Source organism: Bicyclus anynana, chromosome 7, assembly GCF_947172395.1.
Source record: "Bicyclus anynana chromosome 7, ilBicAnyn1.1, whole genome shotgun sequence".
Lineage (NCBI taxonomy): Eukaryota > Metazoa > Arthropoda > Insecta > Lepidoptera > Nymphalidae > Bicyclus > Bicyclus anynana.
In genome coordinates, this window is record NC_069089.1 from 6,831,012 (window position 1) to 6,856,522 (window position 25,511).

General features: G+C 35.0%; 2 protein-coding genes across 3 annotated transcripts; both read right to left on the reverse strand.

Moving 5' to 3' along the window:
* Positions 1 to 483: 483 nt before the first annotated feature.
* Positions 484 to 7,608, reverse strand: LOC112043720 (lambda-crystallin homolog). The gene is made up of 6 exons (XM_024079249.2): positions 7,063 to 7,608; positions 3,306 to 3,493; positions 2,551 to 2,741; positions 2,204 to 2,379; positions 1,515 to 1,679; positions 484 to 1,181 (listed from the first exon to the last, which is right to left on the reverse strand). The coding sequence occupies exons 1-6, from the start codon at positions 7,104 to 7,106 to the stop codon at positions 980 to 982; spliced, it is 966 nt and encodes a 321-aa protein (XP_023935017.1). The 5' UTR covers positions 7,107 to 7,608; the 3' UTR covers positions 484 to 979.
* Positions 7,609 to 8,486: 878 nt separating this feature from the next.
* Positions 8,487 to 24,263, reverse strand: LOC112043718 (L-dopachrome tautomerase yellow-f2). 2 transcript variants are annotated; one of them, XM_024079247.2, is made up of 8 exons: positions 24,086 to 24,263; positions 15,442 to 15,881; positions 15,083 to 15,204; positions 13,525 to 13,751; positions 13,023 to 13,137; positions 12,522 to 12,602; positions 10,806 to 10,916; positions 8,487 to 10,274 (listed from the first exon to the last, which is right to left on the reverse strand). In XM_024079247.2, the coding sequence occupies exons 2-8, from the start codon at positions 15,872 to 15,874 to the stop codon at positions 10,134 to 10,136; spliced, it is 1,230 nt and encodes a 409-aa protein (XP_023935015.1). In that variant the 5' UTR covers positions 15,875 to 15,881; positions 24,086 to 24,263; the 3' UTR covers positions 8,487 to 10,133. The 2 variants fall into 2 exon arrangements, with proteins under 2 accessions (XP_023935015.1, XP_023935014.1); XM_024079246.2 differs by lacking the exon at positions 24,086 to 24,263 and adding an exon at positions 22,625 to 22,776.
* Positions 24,264 to 25,511: the final 1,248 nt, after the last annotated feature.

Consider the following 25,511-nt stretch of genomic DNA (forward strand, 5'->3'; position numbering starts at 1 on the left):
GTAGGGAAGGCGTAAGAAGAAACTTCATAATTTTAACAGAGTTTACAAGCGTTTATTTGCTAACTTTTAGCAACGTTTTAAAAAAATCTAGTTCCACTCCTAAAAATTGCAAAATACTTAAAGGGTGATTCGGTTTTCTGGAAATATCTCAAAAACTAATAGAGATTTTAAAATTAATACAGTCTCAACACGAAGGGGAATATCTTTTCTCTTAAAAATCGTTTACTATCGTAACATTGATCGCCTTGCCGTGCCGTGCCTTCCTGTTACGTGCCGCAGCACTTTTGTGCTGAATACTGTTCAAACACACTTACAAGTATACGTACTCGTATTGGCAGCAAGTAATCAATCATCATCATCATTAGCAACCCATATTTTGGCTTACTGTTTTCTACCCATAGTTTTCTCGGAGAGATGAAAATATCTGAAAACTGTTGGCCGACAACCCGTTCGTGAATCACAAGAAATGAAATTAATACAGCGTAATATAAAATATTTTATTTGAATTATATTGTTCATATTTAATAAATAGTAAATTCATGAGCCCATATTTTGTACAACAACATTTTGTGAAGACACCATTTTACAGTTACTTTACAATCTTACTATGTTAAAGCCTGACCACAAATATAAAAGCTTGGATTGGGTCCGACACAAATATTTTTAAACCGACTGTTTTTAGTACCTACCTAACTTACATGCCAATGAAAAAAAAGAAAAATTTTAAAAAATAAATTTGGGGTTACACGCAAAGTGAGGATGTTTTTTATCGTTTATGCAAAGTATTTTTGTGCACTTAAGGATTTAATGTGATAATTTAATCTACAGAATATTACACTCTGCGTGACCCGACACGTACTTCGCCGGTTTTTAAAATTACCTTTAAGGTAGATGTACGGGAACCCTTTATGAGCAAGTCCAACTCGCACTTGGCTGGTTTTATTTTTATTTTTGTGGTCAGGCTATAAATTAATTTATTTTACTTATATTTGGCATTCATTTCCTTCTTGAGGATTGCTAGTCTAGTGAGACAGGCGTCGCGCCATGCGCGGCGTTTCTGCAGCTCGTCCAGTGGCACCATGTTGTTAAGTTGCTGGCAAACAGTGCCGGCGCTTTTACATTGGGTCATGCGTGGATTTTTGCCAAATTTTTCACTCACGTTGTATATTGTGTCTCCGTACCTGTAAATAAATCTAATTAAAAAAAAAAATCTAATTTAGAGCACAATGCACTAAAGAAATTTCATCATCATCTTCATTATCAGTAGATGGACATCGGACAAATTCAGCCTCTTGCACAGACTTCCAAACAAAACGGTCTCGAGCCGCCAGCATCCAGCGGCTCCATGCAACCCGCAAAAATAAAAGAAATACTCAACATTAATAATAATTTATTTGACCTGAATGCGAGCACCATATTGTTTAGTGGTCAACACACTTATAACATGGTTGTTTATAATAGGTACTGAAGTTCCAGTACAGTTATTAATTTGAAAGAAAAAAAAATCGAGATACCTTTCGATGTAGCTCTTCATTCCTTCAGCATTCAAATGCGCGGTTTCCAGCGAGCCGAGGAAGGCATACCGCATGCCCAAACCTTCAGACATGACTTTGTCAACGTCTTTCACGTCGACTACTCCGTCGTCCACCAAGCGCCACACTTCGTTCAATATTGCATACCTGTACACAATTAATTATTAGAGATTAATTAAGACCCGTGATAGCCCAGTGGATATGACGTATTACTAATTTTTTTTTTAGAAAATTCTCATGTATGCAATTTTTCCTTCACCGCTTGTGACACGTGATATTTAATTTCTTAAAATGTATACAACTGAATAGTCGGAGGTGCACGACCCGGACCGGATTAGGAGGCAGAGGTCGTATCATAGCTTGGCGCTACGCTCTTTGCCGGTAGGGACGGACCAATTAAGAAACCAATGAAGTTAAATTATTGGTGGAAATTGGAACACCATCAACTTCCATTCTCCTGCTACTGAAGATTTCTTGGAAAATAGATAATACCGATATTTCATAAGCTGATACAGGACATGAACTTGGGGGTTTGGACTTTGCTGCGCATCCACAGAGTAAGAATAAACTCTTTGGCTGCATCGCTTAACCATTTAACCAACGAAACAGTTCCTTATCGTTAATATTATTAGAACTAAAGACGAAAGGATTTAAGGTAAAAGTGAACCTACTGAATTCGATTTAACACGAATCCGTCGATTTCTCTTGACAGTGAGACTGGTTCTTGTCCAATCTCTTGCATTATTTCTCTAGTCTTCTTGGCTACTTCGGGCTTCGTCCACGGCGCGGGCACAATTTCCACCAATGGGACATAGTACGGAGGATTCACTGGATGTGATACAACTACCTGAAATTTATTTATAAATATTTAATCTACACCAATATTATAAAGAGGAAAGATTTTTTTGTTTGTAGCGGATAGGCTCCGGAACTAGTGGTCACATAGCACATTAAAAATTTTCGCTATTAGGTAGATAGTGACTCGTATACCTAAGTAAAGTAAAATAGCTCTGATTACCTGTGATTTATGCTTTAATCCATCGGAAAACAAAGATGGCAACGTCGTAGAAGTTGAGCTAGAAAGTATGGTTTTGTCGCTAACGACCTTGTCTAAGTCTTGAAATACTTTCTTTTTTAAATCGAGATTCTCTGGCACACATTCTTGAACAAAAACTGCATCTTTGACTGCCGTCGCTAAATCTGACGATCCTGCAATTTGAGAAAAAAAATATTGTAGGTGGACGTTGCGTGGAACTATCATGTCTCACATTTTCGTGATATTTTTCTTAGATATGGGACTATAATCAATATTTTTGTCGTTTTGATTTTATAACTGAGGGCAAATCATTTTTTCGACTATGATCAATCAACTAAAAATTAGTCTCTATTACCGATCAATCAACTAAAAATCAGTCATATAGACTGATTTTTAGTTGATTGATCAAGTTTCATTTTAGTTAACTGTAAGAATTTATGTGATTCTTTCTGCATGAAATGTTTTAATGATCATTATCATCAGAAAATAATTCCTATAATGATCATCATCATTTCAATTCAATGAATGTTGGACATTGATATCATTTGAGGACTTTATGACTTTGGTTCTTCTGTGGATCTCCTCATTTCTGATTCGATCACTTAGAGATACTCTGAAGCATAGCTCGCTTAATCGCCCGCTGAGTGACTCGGAGTCTTCTTATGAGTTTCATCCATAGTAAGCGAGCATTATCATGTTGTTTTATTCGCAATCTAGGTTGATATAATATACTGTACCTTTTATACATTGAAACTGTTCATCAGCATTTAGTTTTCCGCGTAGAAGCCCATCCTTCTCCAAAGTTTTCAGTTGTATTTTAATATCTGCCAGCGCATCGGAGACTTGTTTAGGCACGATGTCGAAGATGGTCACTTGGTAGCCAACTGAAGCGAATAACATCGCCCATGATCTACCAATCAAACCACTGCAAAAAACATAATGTTGCTTATAAAATTACTGCCTATACTTATGCCATACCATACTCGATGTGCACAGTAAAAAAATTGGAAATGAAGGTAGAAAACGCATGTCATTTTTAACAAGTTTCATCATTAACAACCCACATTTCGTTTACTCTCCTCTTAGAATGAGAGGGGTTAGGCCATAGGGGTCCAGTGGCCCAATGCGGATTGGCAGACTTCACACACCTAGAGAATTAAGAAAATTCTCAAGTATGCAGGTTTCCTCACCTTCAACGTTTGAGACATTTGATATTTAATTTCTTGCACATACTGAAAAGTTGGAGGCGCATGCCCTAGACCGGATTCAAACCTACGCCCTCCGAAGTGAAGGCAGAGGTCATATTCAATGCTAATAAGGTATATCTACATATTTTATATCTAATTACCTACCTGCTTCTTCGGTAGATAGGTACTTATTACCACAGAATACATACCTATATGTATAATAAGAAAAAATATTACTCTCGTGTTTGTTTCGTCGTCGAAAGTGGAATAAATTGCCACAGGTTCAAGTAAACAGAGATAAACATTACACTATCATGAATATTATCATTTGTAAATTAACCTTACTCATGTACGTACTTATATTTAGACTAGCGGACGCCCGCGACTTCGTCCGCGTGGAATTCAGTTTTTCACAAATTCTGCGGGAACCAGTGACTAAAGTCGCCTAAGTGTTAATCCAGAATAAATTTAAATATTTTCATTCCCAGCCAAATCGGTTGTTGCGGCCCAATAGGCCCAGTAGTTGCGGCGTTAAAGAGTAACAAACATCCAAACAAACATCAGTACTTTAGCGTTTATAATCTATACTAATATTATAAAGCTGAAGAGTTTGTTTGTTTGTTTGTTTGATTGAACGCGCTAATCTCAGGAACTACTGGTCCGATTTGAAAAATTCTTTTAGTGTTAGATAGTCCATTTATCGAGGAAGGCTATATATTATCCCGGTATTGCCACGGGAACGGGAACCACGCGGGTGAAAGCGCGCGGCATCAGCTAGTATTAGTATAATAGGATTGTAAATTTTTGTTAACGTTTTCATTATCGTTGTATAATGTTCATGCTACGCTTGCATACTATGAATTTTCGTGACATTGAAGGAAAGTAGGTAGGTAGGTAGATATCATTGTGGGTCAAAATTGAAAATTCCTGGCGACCTTTTTCAAAAACTTAAGTAGGTAAGTAGGTAGATGGACTAACAATGGCTGGTACGTGGTTAAACATTATTTATGAGCTGATGACAGTTAAGGATGTTTAGAAGACGTTCAGTACGCCGTCAGATAAGAAGGCATTTCACTGCCCGTGCCGTTACACGATCAATGGAAATTAACCATACTACAGCCTTTCTTGATGAATACTGTTTACCAACAAATAAATTAGAAATTAAGGTAGAAAACGCATATCATTTCATAACTTATTTTTTTAAATTATGTATGGTTTGTTTGTAAAACGTTATATAAAATATATTAACTATATCTAATTGTTTTTTTAAGCTGATTAATCAAATTTATATTCATTAATTTAAGAAGAAATTAATTGTAATTATTATGAGATGTGAAATGACTAGTGATTTATACCCTCATTTTTAATTTGTTTGTTGGTAAACAGTACTCATCAAGAAAGGCTGTAGTATAGGTACTAGGTAGGTAGATATGTTCTAAAAAGCTGGTAGCTATTTATACCCTTACATCATATTATGCACTATACCTACCTACCTAATCATAAATCAGAAACAAAACAATCAATAGATAAGAACTAAAGTAAACATACTTAACTGAATACGAGCAAAGCGACTGTTCAGTAAACATTGATAAATGATAACCTACGAGTGTTATGTTGTAACAATGAGCATGCAAACGAGTAACTGAGTTTTTTTTTAGTCTCTTTCATAACAGCCGTGGTTGTCATTTTCACCCTATACATATACTGGTATTTTCGCGACAAAAAGTAGCCTAGATCCTCTACTCTGTACCAAAATATCTACATAAAAAGCCGTGATAGCCCAGTGGATATGACCTCTGCCTCCGATTCCGGAGGGTGTAAGTTCGAATCCGGTCCGGGGCATGCACCTCCAACTTTTTAATTGTGTGCATTTTAAGAAATTAAATATCACGTGTCTCAATCGGTGAAGGAAAACATCATGAGGAAACCTGCATACCAGAGAATTATGTTAATTATCTGCGTGTGTAAAGTCTGCCAATCCGCATTGGGCCAGCGTGGTGGACTATTGGCCTAACCCCTCTCATTCTGAAAGGAGAATCGAGCTCAGCAGTGAGCCGAATATGGGTTGATGACGAATACCAAAATATATACATCAAAATCAGTGCAGTGGTTCAGCCGTGTAAAGGCAACAGTGACAGACAGAAAGACTTTCGCAGATAATAATATCTAGAAGGATGCATTATATTTGTGTTAGGTAGGTACTTGTAGGTAGTTCAAAAAAAAGGAATCATGTTTTTATTCTAGACCAGATAGTGCCCGTGGTTATATTTCTTTATCCCTCGGGAGAGCCACTTTTTTGTACATAAATAAGTTAAATGTAGTTTTTTTCTGATGACATTGTCGCAAATATTCATTATAGTCGGTATTTCATATAAAGAGAAAATATTTATATTTTTGTATTTAACAAATATACTCAAACTAGATCGATTTGAAAAATATTTTCATGAATAGAAAGCAACTTTATCAATGAGTGAGGCTATATTTCATCCCCGTATTTCCACGGAAATGAGAACTATGTGGGTGAAACCGCGAGGTTCTGCTAGTTCACAATATAAAAAAAATCAAAACCTATAGATTTTACAATAAACCCATCTTTACCTCATTCTTTCTATGATAACTAGTTCATGAATATTTACCTGCCTACCTACTTATATTTTTGCTTGTTTTCCTCATAAGAGTATAAAAATACTTACATATGAAAGAAGATCAATTATATAGTAAAATCTCAACCTACTCTTAACCTGCTTAAAAATGACCATTGTCCCCAATTTGACGATTTCTCTAGCGCAATTGAAAGTGCTGCGGCTCTCAACAGAGAGGTCCTGAGTTTGATTCCCAGCTCGGATCAGTTTTATAATTTCTAATTTGGCTCAGGTCTGGTCTGGTGGTAGGTATCACCCTACCTGCAAGGACGTACCGCCAAGCTTTTTAGCGTTCCGTTGCGATGCCCCGTAGAAACCGTCAGAGATGTAGGTACGAGTAGAATAAACTAGTATCACTTCAAAGTAAGCCTCTTTCATCTTACACAGTTACACTGCATCGTCACTGTGTTGAATCCAGCTAAAACTATAAAGATGTATGGGAATGACATTTGCTATCGACAGGTCAAGTGATCAAGATCTGAGACCATACATCTTTCTAGTTTTCGAAGCGTTAGCGATCGTAGAAAGAGAATCGACGTGCCACTTGGCTACGGAGGCAGATCAGATCAGAGTCAAGGGCTTGTCATTAAATAAAATAAAATAAAAATACGACAAATTAAGAGAGTTAATGAAGCTACCGATTAAAAAGGTTTAAACAATCTCACCTGCCCACTATTCCAACCTTCTCAGACTTGAACTTTGCCGCCATATTTTGTTTGTATTGCAAGTTGATTGCAAATTGCAACACGATATCCTTCACGCGCGGTAACTGAGCGAATGGCAATGGCTGAATGGCGTCCCGCGCGACCGCTATCCAATAATTGAGGAAACGTAAACTTGTTATTATCAATTCTCCATCAACAAGGCATACTTTGGCTGTCCTTGTCTTCGTTCGATTGAATTTCGGGTCATCTGTATCTAAGCGAGTTTATTTACACGGATCATACTGCTTTTGTTCATGGCATGACCCTTGGGACATGTGGTCGCAGTGTCAAAGAAATTTCTCCGAACTATTTCACCGCGGCTAGTTGCCTCGTCTAGTGATAGAAGGGCTGGCTCATTTTTGGCAAAGGATCAGCCTTGTCCAACGCAGAAATGCAGCCGTATTCTCTTGTCACCATTCGCCGTAATCGTGATTTGTATAGGATAAGTTAGCATGAGTTTTTATTGTAGGTATTCTTTCTCACCAAACCTATTGTGTAAAGAAATCAATAGCTGTACATTGTCTACATACCAATGTCAACGTATACGAATCAATAACTTATTCAAGGCGTTCAGTGAGGTTACGGTCTATCGACAGCACAGATTATAACCGCAGGTAAGCATGTTATATTTCTAGGTTTTTGCGACAAAGCGCCATAATATCTACGTATATTGATAGGCTGATAGCATCGATCTCCTATTTAATATCTATACTAATATTATAAAGCTGAAGAGTTTGTTGGTTTGGTTGAACGTGCTAATTTCAGGACCTACTGGTCCGATTTGAAAAATTCTTTCAGTTTTAGATAGCCCATTTATCGAGGAAGGCTATAGGCTATATATTATCCCCGCATTCCGACGGGAACGGAAACCACGCGGGTGAAACCGCGCGGCGTCAGCTAGTTTAATATAAGGCTGATAGCTTCTTCGGTCTTGTGGGTAGTCCTAAATCTATAGATTCTGAATGACACAGGTAAATGTACCTATTCGCAGTCCCGTATGAGAATTTGTCGACAAATAGGTTTTTTTATGCAATATAGGCTTGCGCTTGACTACAATTAAGCCTGATGGAAAGCAAGAATGCGTTCCAATTTAGAGCGTGCTTACCTAGAAGATGCCTATTCACTCTAAAATTATAAGTGTCAAGAAACACAAACGCCGGAAGGGCATTACAAATTTTTGCTGTATGAATTAGAAATGTGGATGCAAATCGTTTCGTACGAGTTGCGTACGGTGGTATCCATATCCACGCCTTGCTGTTCCTACAAATAACTTTCTTGGATTCGAAGTTTGCAACTTAACTTAGCTTTATATTTTTCATCGATTGCATCCTATAAGAACAAAATATGATGATAGTCATGTAGAAATCGTAATAATTTAAAAGCTCTTAATGTTTTAATTATCTTTATTTAAATTTTTAAACTATTACAATACAATTAAATAAATGTCACGGGGTCTGAATTTAAGGTTAAAACTACCATAAACACCTATTTTGTAATTTAACTACGTTACATTTATTTGTACACAAACAACTATTGTGATTCTTACTGCTTTTAATGGTAACACAACATAGAATATAAACGTATAATTAATATATTAATAGTATATCTAGGTATACGCGTCTTAGGAAAACTTGTCGACTTTGTCGTTAATTTTGTCATGACAAAGTCGACTAAATTTTGTCATGACTGTGCCTTTTTTGACTGACAACTAATATATACTCATACTCGCGTCATATTAATGTGGGCGGATAATTGTGCCTCTGAGTATAGTTTTAGGCTAGCCACACACATGCAATAATGTAAATCTAATCCCGACAATTTACAACAGTAGACATTATTACCTACGTCTTCGGGCAACCTTACCCTTACTTTACTGATTGATGATTGTGTGTGGACGGGGGATTCTAACACTGCCGTTAAAAAACTAAAAATAGATACTAAAGTATACTACATCATAGAAATACATTTTTTTTTGTGATAAACAATATCAACCACTATTATTTGAATGAACTTAGAAGTTTTAAAACCTTTTAACAATAAAAAATAACAAATGAACAAAAATAAAAATAAAATCTGTTAGTAGTACAGCAATCAATTCATTGCACATTCATTCATTTCATTGAGTTTAATGCTTGGAGGATTTTAATGCTTAGCTGCAATTTAAAAGTGAGGTTGAAGATGAATTGAATAAACAGTATAAAATATAAGATTAGATTTGTTTTATAATCCCAAACAATCCAGTCCAGAAGAATTGTAGTAAACCCGTTTATAAGGCAACACTTATTCACATAATTTGCGAAGAAGGTCGCCGGAACATTTAACTTATTTTAAATCTTTGATCACAACACAAGACATTTAAGTGCGAGTAACATCTCCTACAGACATAAAGTTGTAGGTTGGCCGAATTAAGATAATAGATTAATGGTAGGCGGTTAAAGACCTTAGGTATACTAATAGGTATAAAGATATATGCTAGTCCGCACATCTCTAAATAAATCTTCCAAAAAATAAAAAAAGCTCCGACGCACGAATGGAGTTTACTCTTTCAGATCGACTACCTAAATAGGTTTATGTTGCCCCGCAGCATACACTATGTAGGTACGTCTCAATATTGACGCCTGAAAAGTGAAAGGTGCGCAGAACAGGTAGCGCACAAAAAACGTAACGCTGTCATTCGTTCATCGAATTTCACTGTCCATATTTTTTCACACTGTCCAAAAATCGAATCTTAAGGAGTAAACTCCAATAAGGGACAACAAAGTTGTAAAAAGTTGTTGTATTAGTATACAAATTATAAAAATACTTAGGCAATGTAGTTGTTCGATGGTCTGCCAACTTACTTAATTGTATGTCTGCAGGAACTCTAAATGATAATAAATACAGAAATAGTCCAATAGTACAGTTTAATGACGACGCTTATAATTTTATCACTTCACACCCCAATTGGTCTATTCCTGTTAAGTTTCACTCATCACAACAGTTTATTATAACAGAAATTAACTTATTTGTACGTAAAGTGCTAATAGATCCTTTTATTCACAAACACTTCCAGCGATGGCGTCAGTTGCTTTGATACTGAATATCCTGTAATTGATCTCGTTAGGGTCCAGAGATTTGTATAGGAAGCGAGGAAGCTTGTCACTTAGCAGCCATAAAGTTCCTTCGTCGTCCACCTATAACAAGTTAAAAAAATCATCATATCATCATCATCATCCATCATCATCCGCGTTGCAACGACTTGCGGTACGGACGGCATCAGTGTATTCGTGGCGTTCGAGCCGTCCACATGTCTTGTTGTGTAATTATTTATGGGTTACTTGGGATAGGCGGGGAGAGTGACTTGAGTAGAAAAGGAGAGTGTTTGTTAAAAGTCAAAGGCGCCTTTAACCCTACACACAACGTTCACAAGTGCGTGACTTCACTCAAGTGTTTGTTAAAAGTCAAAGGCGCCTTTAACCCTACACACAACGTTCACAAGTGCGTGACTTCACTCAAGTACTTCATTCTCTGCCATTCTAGGGTCTTATTTTGGTTACAGTTTAATTTGTTAATTAAGTAATCATAACCTTTGTTCGACATTAGTTTTCTTATTTTTGTAATCACTTCTAAGTCTGCTAAAAGAAGATCGCTTATTGGCCTTAGATTCACCAATGCATGTTGGCTTAGAATGATAATGATGCGAACAGTAAAAACAGTAGATTTACCTTCAAATCATTCAGAAACTCGAAAAGAGTAGGGTCACTGAAGAGTAGTGGATTGTTCTCTGGGGTGTAAGGTTTATTTGAGTTCCAACAACCGATGCCATCTCGGTTTATCTGTAACAAAACGTTAAGTGTTGTAATAATATGTAAGTATATTTTGTACTAGCTGACGCTTATTAACGGTATCACCCGCGTGGTTCCCGTTCCCGTAGGAATACGGGGATAATATATAGCTTAAAGCCTTCCTCGATAAATGGGCTACTTAACATTGAAACAATTTTTCAAATCGGACCAGTAGTTCATGAGATTAGTGCGTTCAAACAAACGAACTCTTCAGCTTTATAATTATAAATATAGATGCGCATATAGATCTTTATAAAAGTGTCGATATTTCTTCCAACAAACTTATATACTTCTACATCTTGTTATATAACTACGTTGATTCTATGTAGATGTATATCTAAAACTATTGATGTAAGTAGATCTATTACTACAATGATACTTGTGAATATTTTGCCCAAAGATCTGACGATTCAAATATATGTTTAAACCAGTAGGCGCTCGCTACTCCATTTGCGTGAAATTCTGTTTTACATATATCCCGCGGCTACCATGCATTTTCCGAAAAAAAAAATATATTAATCCTGAGAAAAATCAATCTCTATATCTAATTTAAGCCGGTTCAGTAGTTGTGTCGTGTAAAAGTGAACGTTTTTTTTATTGAGAAAGAATAAGTACAATAAGGAGCTTAAGAATGTTGGCAAGAATACTGGCTGTATTTCTGCGCTGGACAGCCAGGCTGATCTTTTGATCCAAAAATGAGCCAGCCCTTCTGTCACCAGTCGAGGCAACTAGCCGCGGTGAAATAGCTTAGGTAACCAAGATTTTGAGAGCTCCAATACCTCATTGGTAAAGCGCCCTGACTCATCACCGACGGGTGGTTATTCGATTCCCGCCTCGCTGGAATATTGTCGTACCCACTCCTAATACAGTCTTTCTTAATTATTTGGAGGGGAATAGGTCGAATATTGGTCATATAGAACATATGGCAAATATTAAAAAAAAAACATGTTTAGTACTAGTACCATACCATAAGCCCCCATACCGGTTGGCAGCTTAATGCAAAATTATTATCGCAAAATTTTCCTGTTATTGTGGACTTCCCGACGTTACAAAAAAAGGTTAATGACATACATAAGTGATTTCTGTGGGTCTCTGTATAACTGATTCATTTAGTTGTTTTATAACTCTTATTTTCATTTAACTCTACTAAAACCATACAGAATGTGGACTGCTTACCAAAAAACAAATTAAAAATGAGGGTATAAATCGCTAATCATTTCACACCTAATAATAATTATATTTAGCTTGTTTCCAAGTTATTAAAAATAAATATTAATAAGTATAGAACAATTAGATATAGTTAATATATTTTGAATAACATTTTATAAAAAAAAACAATACATAATTTAAAATAAATAAGTTATGAAATGACATGCATTCTCTACCTTCATTTCTAAATTGTTTGCTGGTAAACAGTAGGTACACATCGGGTATGGCTTTAGTATAGTAATCCTATACTTTAATAATTTTAAAAAGATTAAGTTAGTGATGCTAAAAATAGCCCAAGATATTCTAGCATTTAAGGCTGTGGTCATTCATAGTGAAAGCAAAATCAATCAATTTAAAAACGATAAAAATATTTATGCATAACTGTACCTGTGTGTAGAACAGAACTTTGGTATTAGTATCATAGAAACTGGCCGACGACTGGGTTCTTGCACCTCGATCACCCAAGAGCTAAAAAATTAACAAAAATACTCATTAATTTTTATATTTATTACGTCATCGCCTGTTCATTTGCTACGATATATATACAAATTATTTTTTAACGATTACTTTCAAGCTTTAATCACAGAAACTATTGCTAGAAAGTTTATATAACAGATTAAACTTAATATCGTGCAACAAGTGAAAGACGTTTAGCTTTTTTTTAATCAGCTATTAGACAGGTTTCATCAAGGACATCATTTAATTTGTCGATCAGCATGTACTTACATTAAATATTATAGATATTATAATATTTAATGTAATAATTATAATATTTATTATAATATTTAATTAATAAAACCACCATTTCATGTGGTTTCGTTATGTTTACTAAGCAATGCGCTAAGTTAAAGAGCAACTGTACTTTAGAAGCAATTTTAGTATGCAAACCTTGAAATCGTTGAACGCCTCGTTTTTGTCAATGTGTGTGTAATTTCTAAGAAGTTCGGTGGACACACAGAATTCTTTGGTACTGGAGAATGCGTGGAAGAACATTGTGCGGAATCTGCAATCAAATAATAAATATAAAACAATTTAAAAGAAGTTGTTACCAAAGTTTTATTTATCAATAACAAAATAAACCTATCTTTCAAATCTCGTAGATTAAAATTAGAATCGTCATATTAAGTAATCGCGCTTTGTAAAAACTTGAAGAAGCAAACTGCATAATCCAATTGCATTAGCACAATCAAAAACCATCTAATCAAACGCGTGCATAACTTTGTAAATATTTCACTAATCTACAATTTAAAAAACATACAAGGATAAATAAAACATTAATAAGTTAGCATCTTATTTTGTAAGCTTTATGTGTTTTTAGTAGAGCGTATCGAATAAACATGGTCAAAATGCTTTAATGCCCTCAAGGTCCATAGATACGTGATCCACTTACCCGTTTTCTTGTGGCTCGGACAGAGCTAAGGCGAACACGCCATCTGTCCAGTGGAACTCGATGCCACCCACTTTGTAAGTACCAGCAAGTGGTTCGAAGTGGAAGTAATGGTGGCTTACACGCCAGGAGTCGTCTTGTTTAAGGCTGTACACGACGACTCCGTATGCTCCTAAATCGGGCACGTAGGCGAATGCATTGTCACATGTGTCTTTATCTACATCTACTACCTGGAAAAAAAGGTTAACGATTTTTAGGTAAGCTAATAAGATTAAAAAAAGAGAAAATGAAAAAAACAAACGTGTTTATATTATAATCATGTTTCAACTGACAAACCTAGTGGACCGGAAGAAAATGCATGTACTCGCGAATAGATAATATTAAGATTGTTATTCTTCTACTTATAAAAATGACTAATATGAAATAACGAAATCCGTTCAGTTGAACGGATTTAATTATTGTATATTAACAAATAAAAAAAAAGAATTATGAAGATATTTGATTGCAGATGTAACCTTGGAGACTGACAAACGTCTGAAGAGGACCTTTTTGTCGTACATTAAAATATGAAGACAGTAAAAATTGAGATGAAAGTTTGTATTGAGAATAAAGACATTTCAGATTCACTACCTCTTCAATAATGAGTAAATAATGTAATGCCTCTATGATGATTTTCATAGTTTTCAGATAAAGTAAAAGTATTTTAATAATCGGAACTATAAAATATAATGTAATTTCTTATTATTGATAATGTTAGAAACAATCAGTTTTATATCTCCCATTTTCCCACAAACCAGTTATAGACATATCCATAACAATTTTATAAGCTTCATAAACTTTTTTTAATCATTATTACATAATCAATAAGAAATCATTATGACAAAGGGAAAAGTGAATTTTCCATGATTTATCGAAATGCGGTAGTGGTATCAATCTACTATTATCGTAGCGAAAACGCAATTTATGTGACAACATCAGAACTAATTAACTATTTAATAAATCATGCACATTTCAAGCAAAAACTTGAATTACGATTAGGTTTCGCAATCACTATAACGTCGTTTAGAATTGTTCATTTACTTACAAATATGCATATTCTCATTTTTATATGTGCATCATCAGATTGAGAAGTTTCTATAAGGTCTATCTCAATTAGTTTTACTAATACAGTCATCAGTAATATCAGAGATTATTTTCATTAACAACGCGAGAAGCATAATTATAAAAGATTGCCTAAAAATTATTCTGGTCATGAAGAAAATTCGTACACACTTATTTTTATTTGTGTTAATATTACCTAAACCTTTAGTAATGCATGTTGATTTGTTATTTCCTCAATCTTAGGGCTTAGCCCAAAGCCACTTACTTTGGCCGAATATCGTGCTTATCGCACTTATATGCAAGTTTCACAAAACCGCAGTCTATACCTAAATACACATTCATGTTGCCTAATGTTTTCATCAAGTCAAAAAACTTGTCTGAATAGGTGCACGCTTTGTGAGAATGACGAATGTGTCTGTAAAAACAACAAATCCAAAAAAAAAATTAAATAAAAACTCACCACATTCGCAAAGAACGAATCCTCTTTCATATCAGATAGTTTAAAGTAGTAACGGTGGACCAACTGGTCTGTGTTTAAATCGAATATTGCCAAAGACGGTCCGGCAACTTGGTTGGCAGATCCTTAAAGAAAAACAAAACAAAATATAGTAGAAACTTTCGAAGGAATCTAACGTGTTGCCAATAAATAGCTTTCTATAATGCTCAGTGTATATAAAGTGGAACTTTCTCCATGGGACGATACATCATTATACTTTTCCTTATACCAATTTGGACCCTAAACGTTGGAAGATTAACTAAGTAGATATGTACGTGCAAGATGAAGATAAGTAAAAGTAACTTAACAATACTGAAATTTACCTAAAATATCAGCCAATCCTGTGTCCATGACCCACAATCTATCACAAGGATCAACAAATACTCTAAAAACGGATACAATAGAGCTGTTTGATGGGATTTCTTTTGCGGAATCAGCAACCAGATTGTCATTCAATGATGGGTATGGTTTTAACGGTTGGTCTTGTGGCCCATCGATGTCGACGTAGTTTAATGATGAAGCAACTCCATTCTTCCATCTGGGTACGGTGACGAATACTTTGTTCTTCCATCTCGCTAAGCCCAGAGGGAGATTGTTTGCTGGAACGAACAGTTCATCCTTTACAGCAGTCGCACGTTGTTCTGGAGAATCCCATACGAAGTCAACTTCTTTCCAAGCAAATCGTAGTTGTGGCTGTGGAGTTGCCGCGTAACAGCTAACCGCTGTTAGTGCAATAATTAAGCTTATTGCCCTCATTTTTGGCCTGTAACAATGAAGTGCGAAAATCATAGCATGCACGTAACAAATATTTCTTGTTGCATTTTAACAAGATAATAATAAACCTAATTTTCACTTCACTTCACGTCATTATGAAATTCTCATGTGCTTATGACACGTTAATAAGAGCTCAACACGACAATAGTTAATGTTGACAAATAATCGCATCCGGCTTCACTTTACACTATTAGATCACCTAAAAATTACAAAATTTAAGTGCCTAATAACAATACCTAAATCGTTTCATAATAACCGTACCTACTATGACCACGACCAGACAATAATTTGGCTCTCTAAATACACTACGAGTACATGAGTTAAATCAACAAATATGTCGCTCCAGCTATTACAGTCATACAGACATAATTTGCCACCAATTTGTTCTGGAAAATTGACAGCATGTCGACATTTAGGACAATATCATGACGTCATTTATTTTCCCGTGTGGGTTTTGTCAAGAGGCACCAAGCATCTGTAGGTAAGTAGCTATAATATATCTATGTATCAAACAGCAAGCCATTGCAAGATTGTAACGGACATTGAATAACCGGTTTGCTGTGGATTGTTTTAATATCGCCATTGAAAAAAATTATCATAATAATATTACTAGGTGTAGGGTCAGTCCTAGGTACTTATGTACTCGTATCTACTATATGTATATTCTGTGTTTACTTTGTATTAAAGGTTTAAATCTCCTAGATTTTCTAGGATCCCAGGTGTAACTAATTGCCAGCCGTTACACTCTAAGTATATTACACAATACACGTAATATCACCGTAACGTTTTGGCTGGTGGTAGGCTTCGGCCGTGGCTAGTTACCACCCTACCGGCCAAGACGTACCGCCAAGCGATTTAGCGTTCCGGTACGATGTCGTGTAGAAACAGAAAGGGGTGTGGATTTTCATCCTCCTCGTAACAAGTTAGTCCGCTTCCATCTCAGATTGCATCATCACATATCATCAGGTGGGATTGTAATCAAGGGCTAACTTGTAAAGAATTATAAAAAACTGGCTTTTAACCTACTTGAATGCAAAATGTCCATGTCCAATTTATGGACACTAATGTTCTTTTTTAAATTCGTTACTAATTGTGCGAAATCAACAACTAAAGTGTTTTTCAGATAGCATGGGTACGGTGACAGTCGCATGTATGACGTTCATAATACGTACTATTATCGTGAATCGCAGCAAACTTTCAAGAGTGAAACGATCTGTCACCCGCACCATCCTACGTGAAACGAACTGTAGCATGAACAGCATGAACAATGAAAGGTAGGTAGTTAATTTAACTTGTACTGAGATAATAATTAAACCTTGGAGAAGAACATAAACTTCGATGGCTAAACTTAAAGTAATGGAGGTATGAATTACACCTCCATAACTTTATGATTAAGTAGGTTGAAAACTTTTATGGAAAACTTACAATTTTGTGAATTTAAAATTATGATAGAAGACCGGAATTTGTCGTAAGAGTTACAAATAGCGAATAAGTCCTTACCTACTCGATATAACATTGTCGTTTGGACTTATGGCCTAGGCCTACCATAAGTCCAAGACAATGTTATTGGTGTTTGCTTAGAGTCAGTTTGAACTATTGTCGATTTAGCAACCCTGTAATGACAGCGTCGAGTCAGTAATAATTATTCGCTCACGTTTTTGCAGATGGTCTTATTGGGAAACGCTTGGTGCATCGAGAAGCCTTCCTTATCTCTAACAGATCTGCCTTGTTATGTCTGAGAACTGTGACGGTGTTACACAACCGCGTATTGAACGAGATGTAACAAAGACTTGACGATATAAATAGAATTAATTAACGCATTGTTATGTTTTACCGGCCATTAGTTACATTCGATAGGTACGTTTTAATTGATAGTTGAATCAACCCTAGACTTTTATTAGCTGGACGCTTAGACAGCATGTCTGGTAGCTTATGAATAGAATACTTAGCTTAATTACTGCCCCTGTAGCCAACTAGCATGTCGTTTCTCTTTCTACGATCGCAAACGCTTCGAAAAATAGAAAAAAATGTATGGGAATAACAGATTTTGATCACGTGACCTGTCGATAGCAAATGTCATTCACATACATTTTTCTATTTATCGAAGCGTTTGCTATCGTAGATAGAGAATCGACGTGCAACTTGGCTACAGGGGCTGACCCAGCTAACGTTGTTCTCTGACTCTGAAGCTTTTGAAGACGCTTTTTTCAACTCAACGCCAATATTTATCAAACGTAACTTGGTCTGCCCTCCTACGATTACAATAAATTGGATACATCCAAAGCCAAAAGAATTCTTGCAATATACCCCGTCTTTAAATAAGTATAATATGTATTTATACGTAATATAAATAATGCTCCGAAATACGATAGTTTAACTGTACTCGATTTTCACAGCCATTTAACTTAGCCCATTAATTAACGTAGATATTAATATAATGTTTCTTAACTCAAACATTCGACTGTGACAGCCAGACAAATAAATTATTTAGAAGGTGATGCTGTTCCAAATAACAAGGCTACCTTTCAAAATAAGAAATATGCCTTAAAATCATGTATCATCTTTACCAACCTGGTACAAGCTAAAAACCTGATCAAGAGGATAAGAAATTCAATTCCACGTATAGCCGCGAGCAAAAACTGTAGCCTTATCATTATCAACCCATTTTAACGGTCCACTACAGGGCAATTTTTTATATTACTAACCTGACAAAGAGCCATTAATAAAGATTAAAAAAAAAGAAAATCCTCGGAAGATATTTTGTTTTGGAAATCACGAGATTAAAATAAGTAATTTTTTTTTACTTGCTCATACGAGTATAGTCTGGAAGTTCTAATGCAACATCCAGATTATATGAATAGCTATATCTACATTTATCGAAGGTCAGTTGATTATAAAGATTTTCTCCCTGCAACTAAAAATGCCTAACTCAAAAAAAAAAATTCCAACGAATTGAGAACCTCCTCCTTCTTCGAAGTCGGTTAGACAGGGATTTCTTCCTTTCATCTTAAAATGCCTGACTCTAAAAGATGCATAAACCATCTGCATCCAAAAAGGCAAATCCTTCTTCGTTTTCCTTATCGTGTATTAACCTAACTAAAATTGTTTGGTAAAAACAAAATCACTGAGAGATGATAAGAAAAATTCCGAGTATTGTCGCAGGCAGAAACTGTAGACTACCTATACATAATTAATTAATCAGGTTCAACTCTGTCACTAAATTATAAGGGAAGGGAATGTTAATCAGTCGTGGCTTTTTGCCTCGGCCGTTTCAAGGTCTGAGGTAGTTATGAATAGAACGCAATCTAATTTCCATAGGTAATATGCACAAGTAATTAAATCTGAAGCGCAGTCACACAATCTGATCTGTTTCTATAGAAGTAACAAAAGGTAATTAGCTATAGAAATGTCAAGGATAATGCATGTTTTCCACCATGAAGATGTGCGAAACCGCTCGTTAGCACTCAAGTAGCGCAAAGCTGGAAAATTTCAAACTTCACACATCACTGGTCAGAAAGCCTGATTGAGTAGGTTGATTTATTAATTTACTAGGACGGCGAAATAAAAAGTGTATAAAGTTACTTATTATAGTCAATACATAGGTATGTATACTAGCGACGACTTCGACCGCGTGGAAATCAATGTAAACTTACAACCCCTATTTCACCACCAGGGGTTGAATTATAGAAATTCTTGAATCATATTATATTACGTATTTTTTTATGTTTATTTTATGTTTTCGAATGATTATTATCACCATTATCTAAAGTTTAATATTATTACCTGACGTTTCAAAAGAGCTTGTAAACTAAGCCTATTTGAAATAAATGAATTTTGACTTTGACTTTAACTTATGATTTATGAACAAATTTTTAAAACCGTAACTCTAAAATTGGACGACTTTCCATACAAACCCTATTTCACCCTCTTCTCTTTTTATTTAAGGGTTAAAAAGTAACCTATGTTCGGTTCCAAGGTCCCATCCTACTATCCTACTAATAAATTGTTGGATGTTTGGATGTAGGTATGTTTGAATGTTTGTTTGGACGTTTGTTACTCTTTAACGCCGCTACCCGCTAATACTGAAGCGATTTGGCTGAAATTTGGATTGGAAATAGATTTTACTCTAGATTAACACATAGGCTATTTTATATCCCAAAAAAATCCATAGTTTCCCGTGATTTTCGAAAACTGATGATTTTGATGGTATGAACGTTTCTTACTCTTTCACACCTCGACTATTATGTTATTGATATATTATATGATATATTATAACATGGATCATGGATAAGTCAATGGTTTCCGAAGGATTTGTGAAAAACTAAATTCTACGCGGACGAAGTCGCGGGTGTCCGCTAGTTTTATAGTAAGTTTAGTTGCCTTGCAGAGTTCTAAGAATTTGCTATTAAATAAACTGCAAGTGGAGAGCAAGTCATGTTGACAATCGTGACGACAGAAATCCTTAGAGTCTCTAAGATATAACTAATTATAAACCCAAGGCATTCGGTTCGTTCTTGTGAAATAAAAAGCTGTAATAGTTACGCTAAATATAAGTACGTGCATAGTAGTCATGGTAGTAACTTCCTGTATTTTAGATTATTTTTGTCTATCGATTCTCAAAGCTTTCATATTGTAAGGAAATAAGAAAACCAATTTAAACTACAATGAACGAGCGACTTTCGTAAAAAAATATTCGAATATAGTTAAAGTATAGTTAGTAGTAGAAAAAAGTTAAAGGACACAATTTACTGTTATTTAAGAAGTAAACGGTACAATGATTTTACAATCGAATGATAAAAAAATACATTTCATAAAAATATATTTGACCTTAACACGAGGCTTACATCTATAAGGGTTCCGTAGTTAAATATATAAAAAGTTTTGTCGACTCTTGCTAATTTTACTCTTTACAAGTAATTTGGCCAACATTGCGAAAATCCATAAACATACAGTATGTTTACACGATAAGCGGAGATTTTGATTTTTTTTATTCCGAATACATTCCGATGGTTTTTCACACCTAATTTTGGTAGATGTATTTAGGTACATGTTATGAATTCGATTCGGGAATCAGTAAACAAAATTATTATTGTAATGTTCTATTAAAATGATCATGCTTTAATCATGCATCCCAACTCACAAAAACGTTAATTTTGGATTCACGTTCGTAAAACTTTATACCGATTTTTAATAAGCAAATTAATTACTTACGGGATTTTCAGAGGTGAAACAATACCATATATTGTAGGTAATTTCTATAGGCACAGAATATATAATAGGTCACGTAGGAATCTATAGAACCGAATGCATGCATCATCAAAATAATTATGTTTTTTCGAGTGAATCGATTTTGGGACTTTCACTGGAAGATGGGGGAGGTTATGGAGCAATATGTAGGCTACTTTTTGTCCCGAAATAATACATAGATCCCTCGGGATTTGGGAAACAGAGAAATTCTCGCGTACGTAATCGCAAGCGTCCGTTAGTTTTTAATATAAGCCAGCAAATAAACTCACAATATTAATTATTATTATTATCCTAGGAAGATGTTTCGTTTTGGGAATCATGACATTAAAATAAGTAAATGCTGGAAGTTATAAAGCAACATCCAGTCTACATGAGTAACTAGGTACCTATTTACGGAAGGTCAATTGAAAATCCTAAAGGGATTTCCACCCTTCATCTCAAAATTACGAAAAGATGGACAACCCATCTGCATCCAAAGAGACATTTTATCGCGTATTAAACTAAAAATTGTCCCATCATTTTGTTACTAATATTAAACAAAAGACAATCATTTATTTAAGTTGATATACGAATATATTTAATTAAGTAGTACCTACAACAAAAACTAAGCTAACTTCCTTAAATAAATTTCCATTAAATAATGTGACAATTATTATGCATAGTTTGTAAATTGTAGTGTTGCGCGTGTTGAGACAATAAATTAATTTTTAATAACTAGTATTATTTATGCATAAATAATTAACATAAAATAATGTCCTTGCATTTTTATTATACATCCGAGTTTAAAAATAATTCTGCTTACTCGTAAATGAACTGAATACGTTTACAATATGATTGTGTACAGGATAATAATTATTAATTACATACCTGTCAGCTCTAGGAGATTGTTTCTTTGTTCCTTTAATATTATAAAATCCTTAAAGCTTGTATCTATTACAAATGCATTAATTGACTAAGTATGTGCTGTGAGTTGTGACACATATCTATCCGGTGTTCTGCCTAAACACTTCGGTCTATATGAAAAAAAAATACATACAGCCGAACCTCCTCCTTTTTGGAAGTCGGTTAAAAATATTCTTCTGTAAATTCCAACATAGAAAGCAAATCTTTATAAGTATCAAAGTATCTACCAGTATTTATTAGCTTTAGAAGTTAAATTTGTCATTAAAATCTAGTAAATAAATATATTTATTATGTATAATATAAGGGCGTAGAGTATACCGAACATGGTAGGTAAATAAATAAAAAAGTCCGAAAACGTTATGCGAACATATTTACGAAAGTACATATACCTATGTAAATAGAGCAAAGACGTCGGTAAATCCAAAAATACGTTTATATATTTATGCATAAGCTGTGTTCCTGTTTAATTAAATCTATTTATATGTGTTTTAACTATTGTTTATTTTAATAAGGATCAATAAGTTTACGATATTATAACCAGATGCAGAGGTATTCGAAAGATGTAAAAAAGTGTTTACTTACATGGGAAAATTAGGTTCCACCGCGTAAGGTCAGTGGCGACCGGTTCAACGGCGCCGCGAGCACAGACTAAACAGTTCGAGGTCTTCGCAAGCTTTTTATTTGCTTGCTCTTATACTACAAAACGTTCCAACGTTCTATTGACATTTTTCTATCTAAAAAACGGTTAAATTAAGCTATTTTTAACCCCCGACGCAAAAAAGGGGTGTTATAAGTTTGACGTGTCTGTCTGTCTGTTGTTCTGTTTTTTTTTTTATTATTTACAATTTAGCCCTTGACTACAATCTCACCTAATGGTAAGTGATCATGCAATCTAAGATGGAAGCGGGCTAACTTGTTAGGAGGTGGATGAAAATCCACACTCCTTTCGGTTTCTACACGTCATCGTACCGGAACGCTAAATCGCTTGGCGGTACGTCTTTGCCGGTAGGGTGGTAACTAGCCACGCCCGAAGCCTCCCACCAGCCAAAAGCCAGGTCTGTCACCATAGCTCCCGAATGTATGAAGCGATTTCGTTAGTTTTTTTTTTATTTAAAGGGGACTTACGTGCGAGTGTTCTTAGATATGTTTGATAAAAATCGGTTGAGCCGTTTAAAAGTTGTGGGGGTGAAAGTGGGGATGAATAATCGAATGTCTGCCAATATACTCGACTGGGATCACAAATAATAGCGCATAGAAAAAGAATATTGATGACTTGATCGAGAGAGTCATTAATAATTTCATGACATTCGGGGTTTTTTTTAATTTTTTTCTTTTATATTTACAAGAAATGGATGAAGCTATTCGCAAGTAATGAAAATAAATCAAGAAGGTAATAAAGACAAATGAAATGTCAGATTTTTTTACAGATCAACTGAAACATAAGATTTCAACGCGCATATGTTTTGCTATATGTATGTTTTTAAGGTTTTATGTTCTCGATGTTAGGTACGGTATAACAGTTATAATTTTAAAAATAGAGTAGGTTGGTAGGTTATTTTTTATTCAGCACGTATGTTAAATCTTAAGAATTATTGTAAAAATTACAAGTAGGTAGCTATTATTTTTATATCTTGTAAAGGAACTTAATTACCGTGAAATACTAAAAACTAGAACCAAAATACATAGGTATTGCCAATGTAAACTCACATCCACATAAAACCACAGACTTGGCACAAATAAATATTGGAAGAATAATCAGAATAATACCTAAAAATAATAAAAAACTAAACATGATTTGCTTTGCGATGAGCTACGGAAGCGTATTGGCTGAAATTTGGAATGCAAATAGTTTTTTACCCTGGAATAGCACACTTCATCCAGGAAAAGTTGGTTTCCACGGGATTTGTGACTAAATGAAACTAAGTTCCACGCCGACGAAGTCGCGGGCGTCCGCTAGTAGTAGTAATTGTAAAAAATTGGCTTTCATAAGTTTAAATAATATGCTTGTAGGAGGAGTTAAGGAAGGTTAAACACAAAACTCACCTATGCCTCGGATCGGTAGTCAATTTAATGAAATCCGATATTTTTACACTACATTCCTCTCTGAGGCATTCATAATTAAAGTATTTTAAATAAATAACAGTAACCAACTAAAGTGAAGCATGAAATAATTTCTCTCGAGGTTTGCCGGTTTGCTCACGATGTTTGCCTTCGGCGTGAGTTGCGAGTGGAATGGCAATTGTCACTTCCACGTATGAGTTTTATAGTTGGGTGCCTAGGATACGAATCCTAATTAGTAAGAAAAGAAACAGTTCAGTAGGACAGTCAAACACCTAAAGCTGGGTAATAGCTGTTGTTAAGAAGCGTAATACCAATACATATATAAATAAATTAAATTGAAATGTCTGTCTGTTACTTTAAAACAACTGTGTTTTCTCAAGTAATAAGAAGTGCTTATTACTTTTTTAAAATTGTCATTTCTCTGTCTGTCCGGGCTAATCTTTAGAGCGGCTGGACTGATTTATGCGACTTCACTTTAAGGTAGAGGAGGTTATTTGTCAACATTACGCTATTTTTTATCTCGGAAAATCCATGGTTCCTGCGGAATTTGTTAAAAACTGAATTTCGCGGGCGTCCGCTAGTTAGTTAAACTACCTAGCAGAAGTTTCATCCGCATAGTTCCCGTTCTCGTAAGAATACGGGGATAAATAGCCTGTTGTTCACCTTCGGCTTCGCCATTTTATAAATGCTGAAAGTTTGCTCCCATCATATATTAGTAAGTAGATTAAGTAGTAAATACGGTAAGTAGGTAACTATAAAATTTAGACTTGGCTTCAGAAGGTACCACTTTTCAAAGTTCCAGACTCATAACTGTAAAGCGTATTTTTATACTTTTGTCGGGATACCATTAGTTTTTGAATGCTTTTTCTATTGCAGTAGCAGAATTACACATTTATTTTGAGGATATAATATAATGATTGTTTAAACTTTATTAAAAAAAAACCATCTCAATACAAACTTAAAGAAGACGAGAGAGACTAAAATCTCAATGAGTTTCGTACATTTCATTCATAGTACAAGTAGTATTAATGGTAGCTATAAATACTATGTCAAGTATATTGCGCGATTGCACGACCACTGTTGTGAATTCGATTCGGATAATTCAAGGCTCATCACAGTCGCAGCGATCCACGCATCCGCTGTCCATTTATACGATCACTAACACTTAAGTTTCGTTTACACTGATTTGTAAACAGCTTTGTTTAAAAAACCAAGAATATTTGCCGTACTTTTTGAGTTAAGAAGATAGAAGTTCTTTTAAATATGACTTTTTAATTTCTGTTTCCCCTACAATAGTCCGACGGACGGGATCAATCCACGAACTCTTGGTGATGAGTCAGTGGACTTTACTGTGGAGGTACCGTACTATTCAAGGCTTAAGTTACCTAGTTTCAAGCTTGTATGTTGC

Excerpts from the sequence above, each read along its gene's own strand:
- LOC112043720 (XM_024079249.2), bottom strand. The coding sequence starts at position 7,106 with ATGGCGGCAAAGTTCAAGTCTGAGAAGGTTGGAATAGTGGGCAG. Across the intron at positions 3,494-7,062 it reads AAGGTTGGAATAGTGGGCAG|TGGTTTGATTGGTAGATCAT; the intron begins GTGAGATTGTTT and ends TGTTTTTTGCAG. Across the intron at positions 1,182-1,514 it reads ATGAAGAGCTACATCGAAAG|GTACGGAGACACAATATACA; the intron begins GTATCTCGATTT and ends ATTTATTTACAG.
- LOC112043718 (XM_024079246.2), bottom strand. Across the intron at positions 12,603-13,022 it reads AGGCGTTCAACGATTTCAAG|CTCTTGGGTGATCGAGGTGC; the intron begins GTTTGCATACTA and ends TTAATTTTTTAG. Across the intron at positions 10,275-10,805 it reads AGTTTCTGAATGATTTGAAG|GTGGACGACGAAGGAACTTT; the intron begins GTAAATCTACTG and ends AACTTGTTATAG.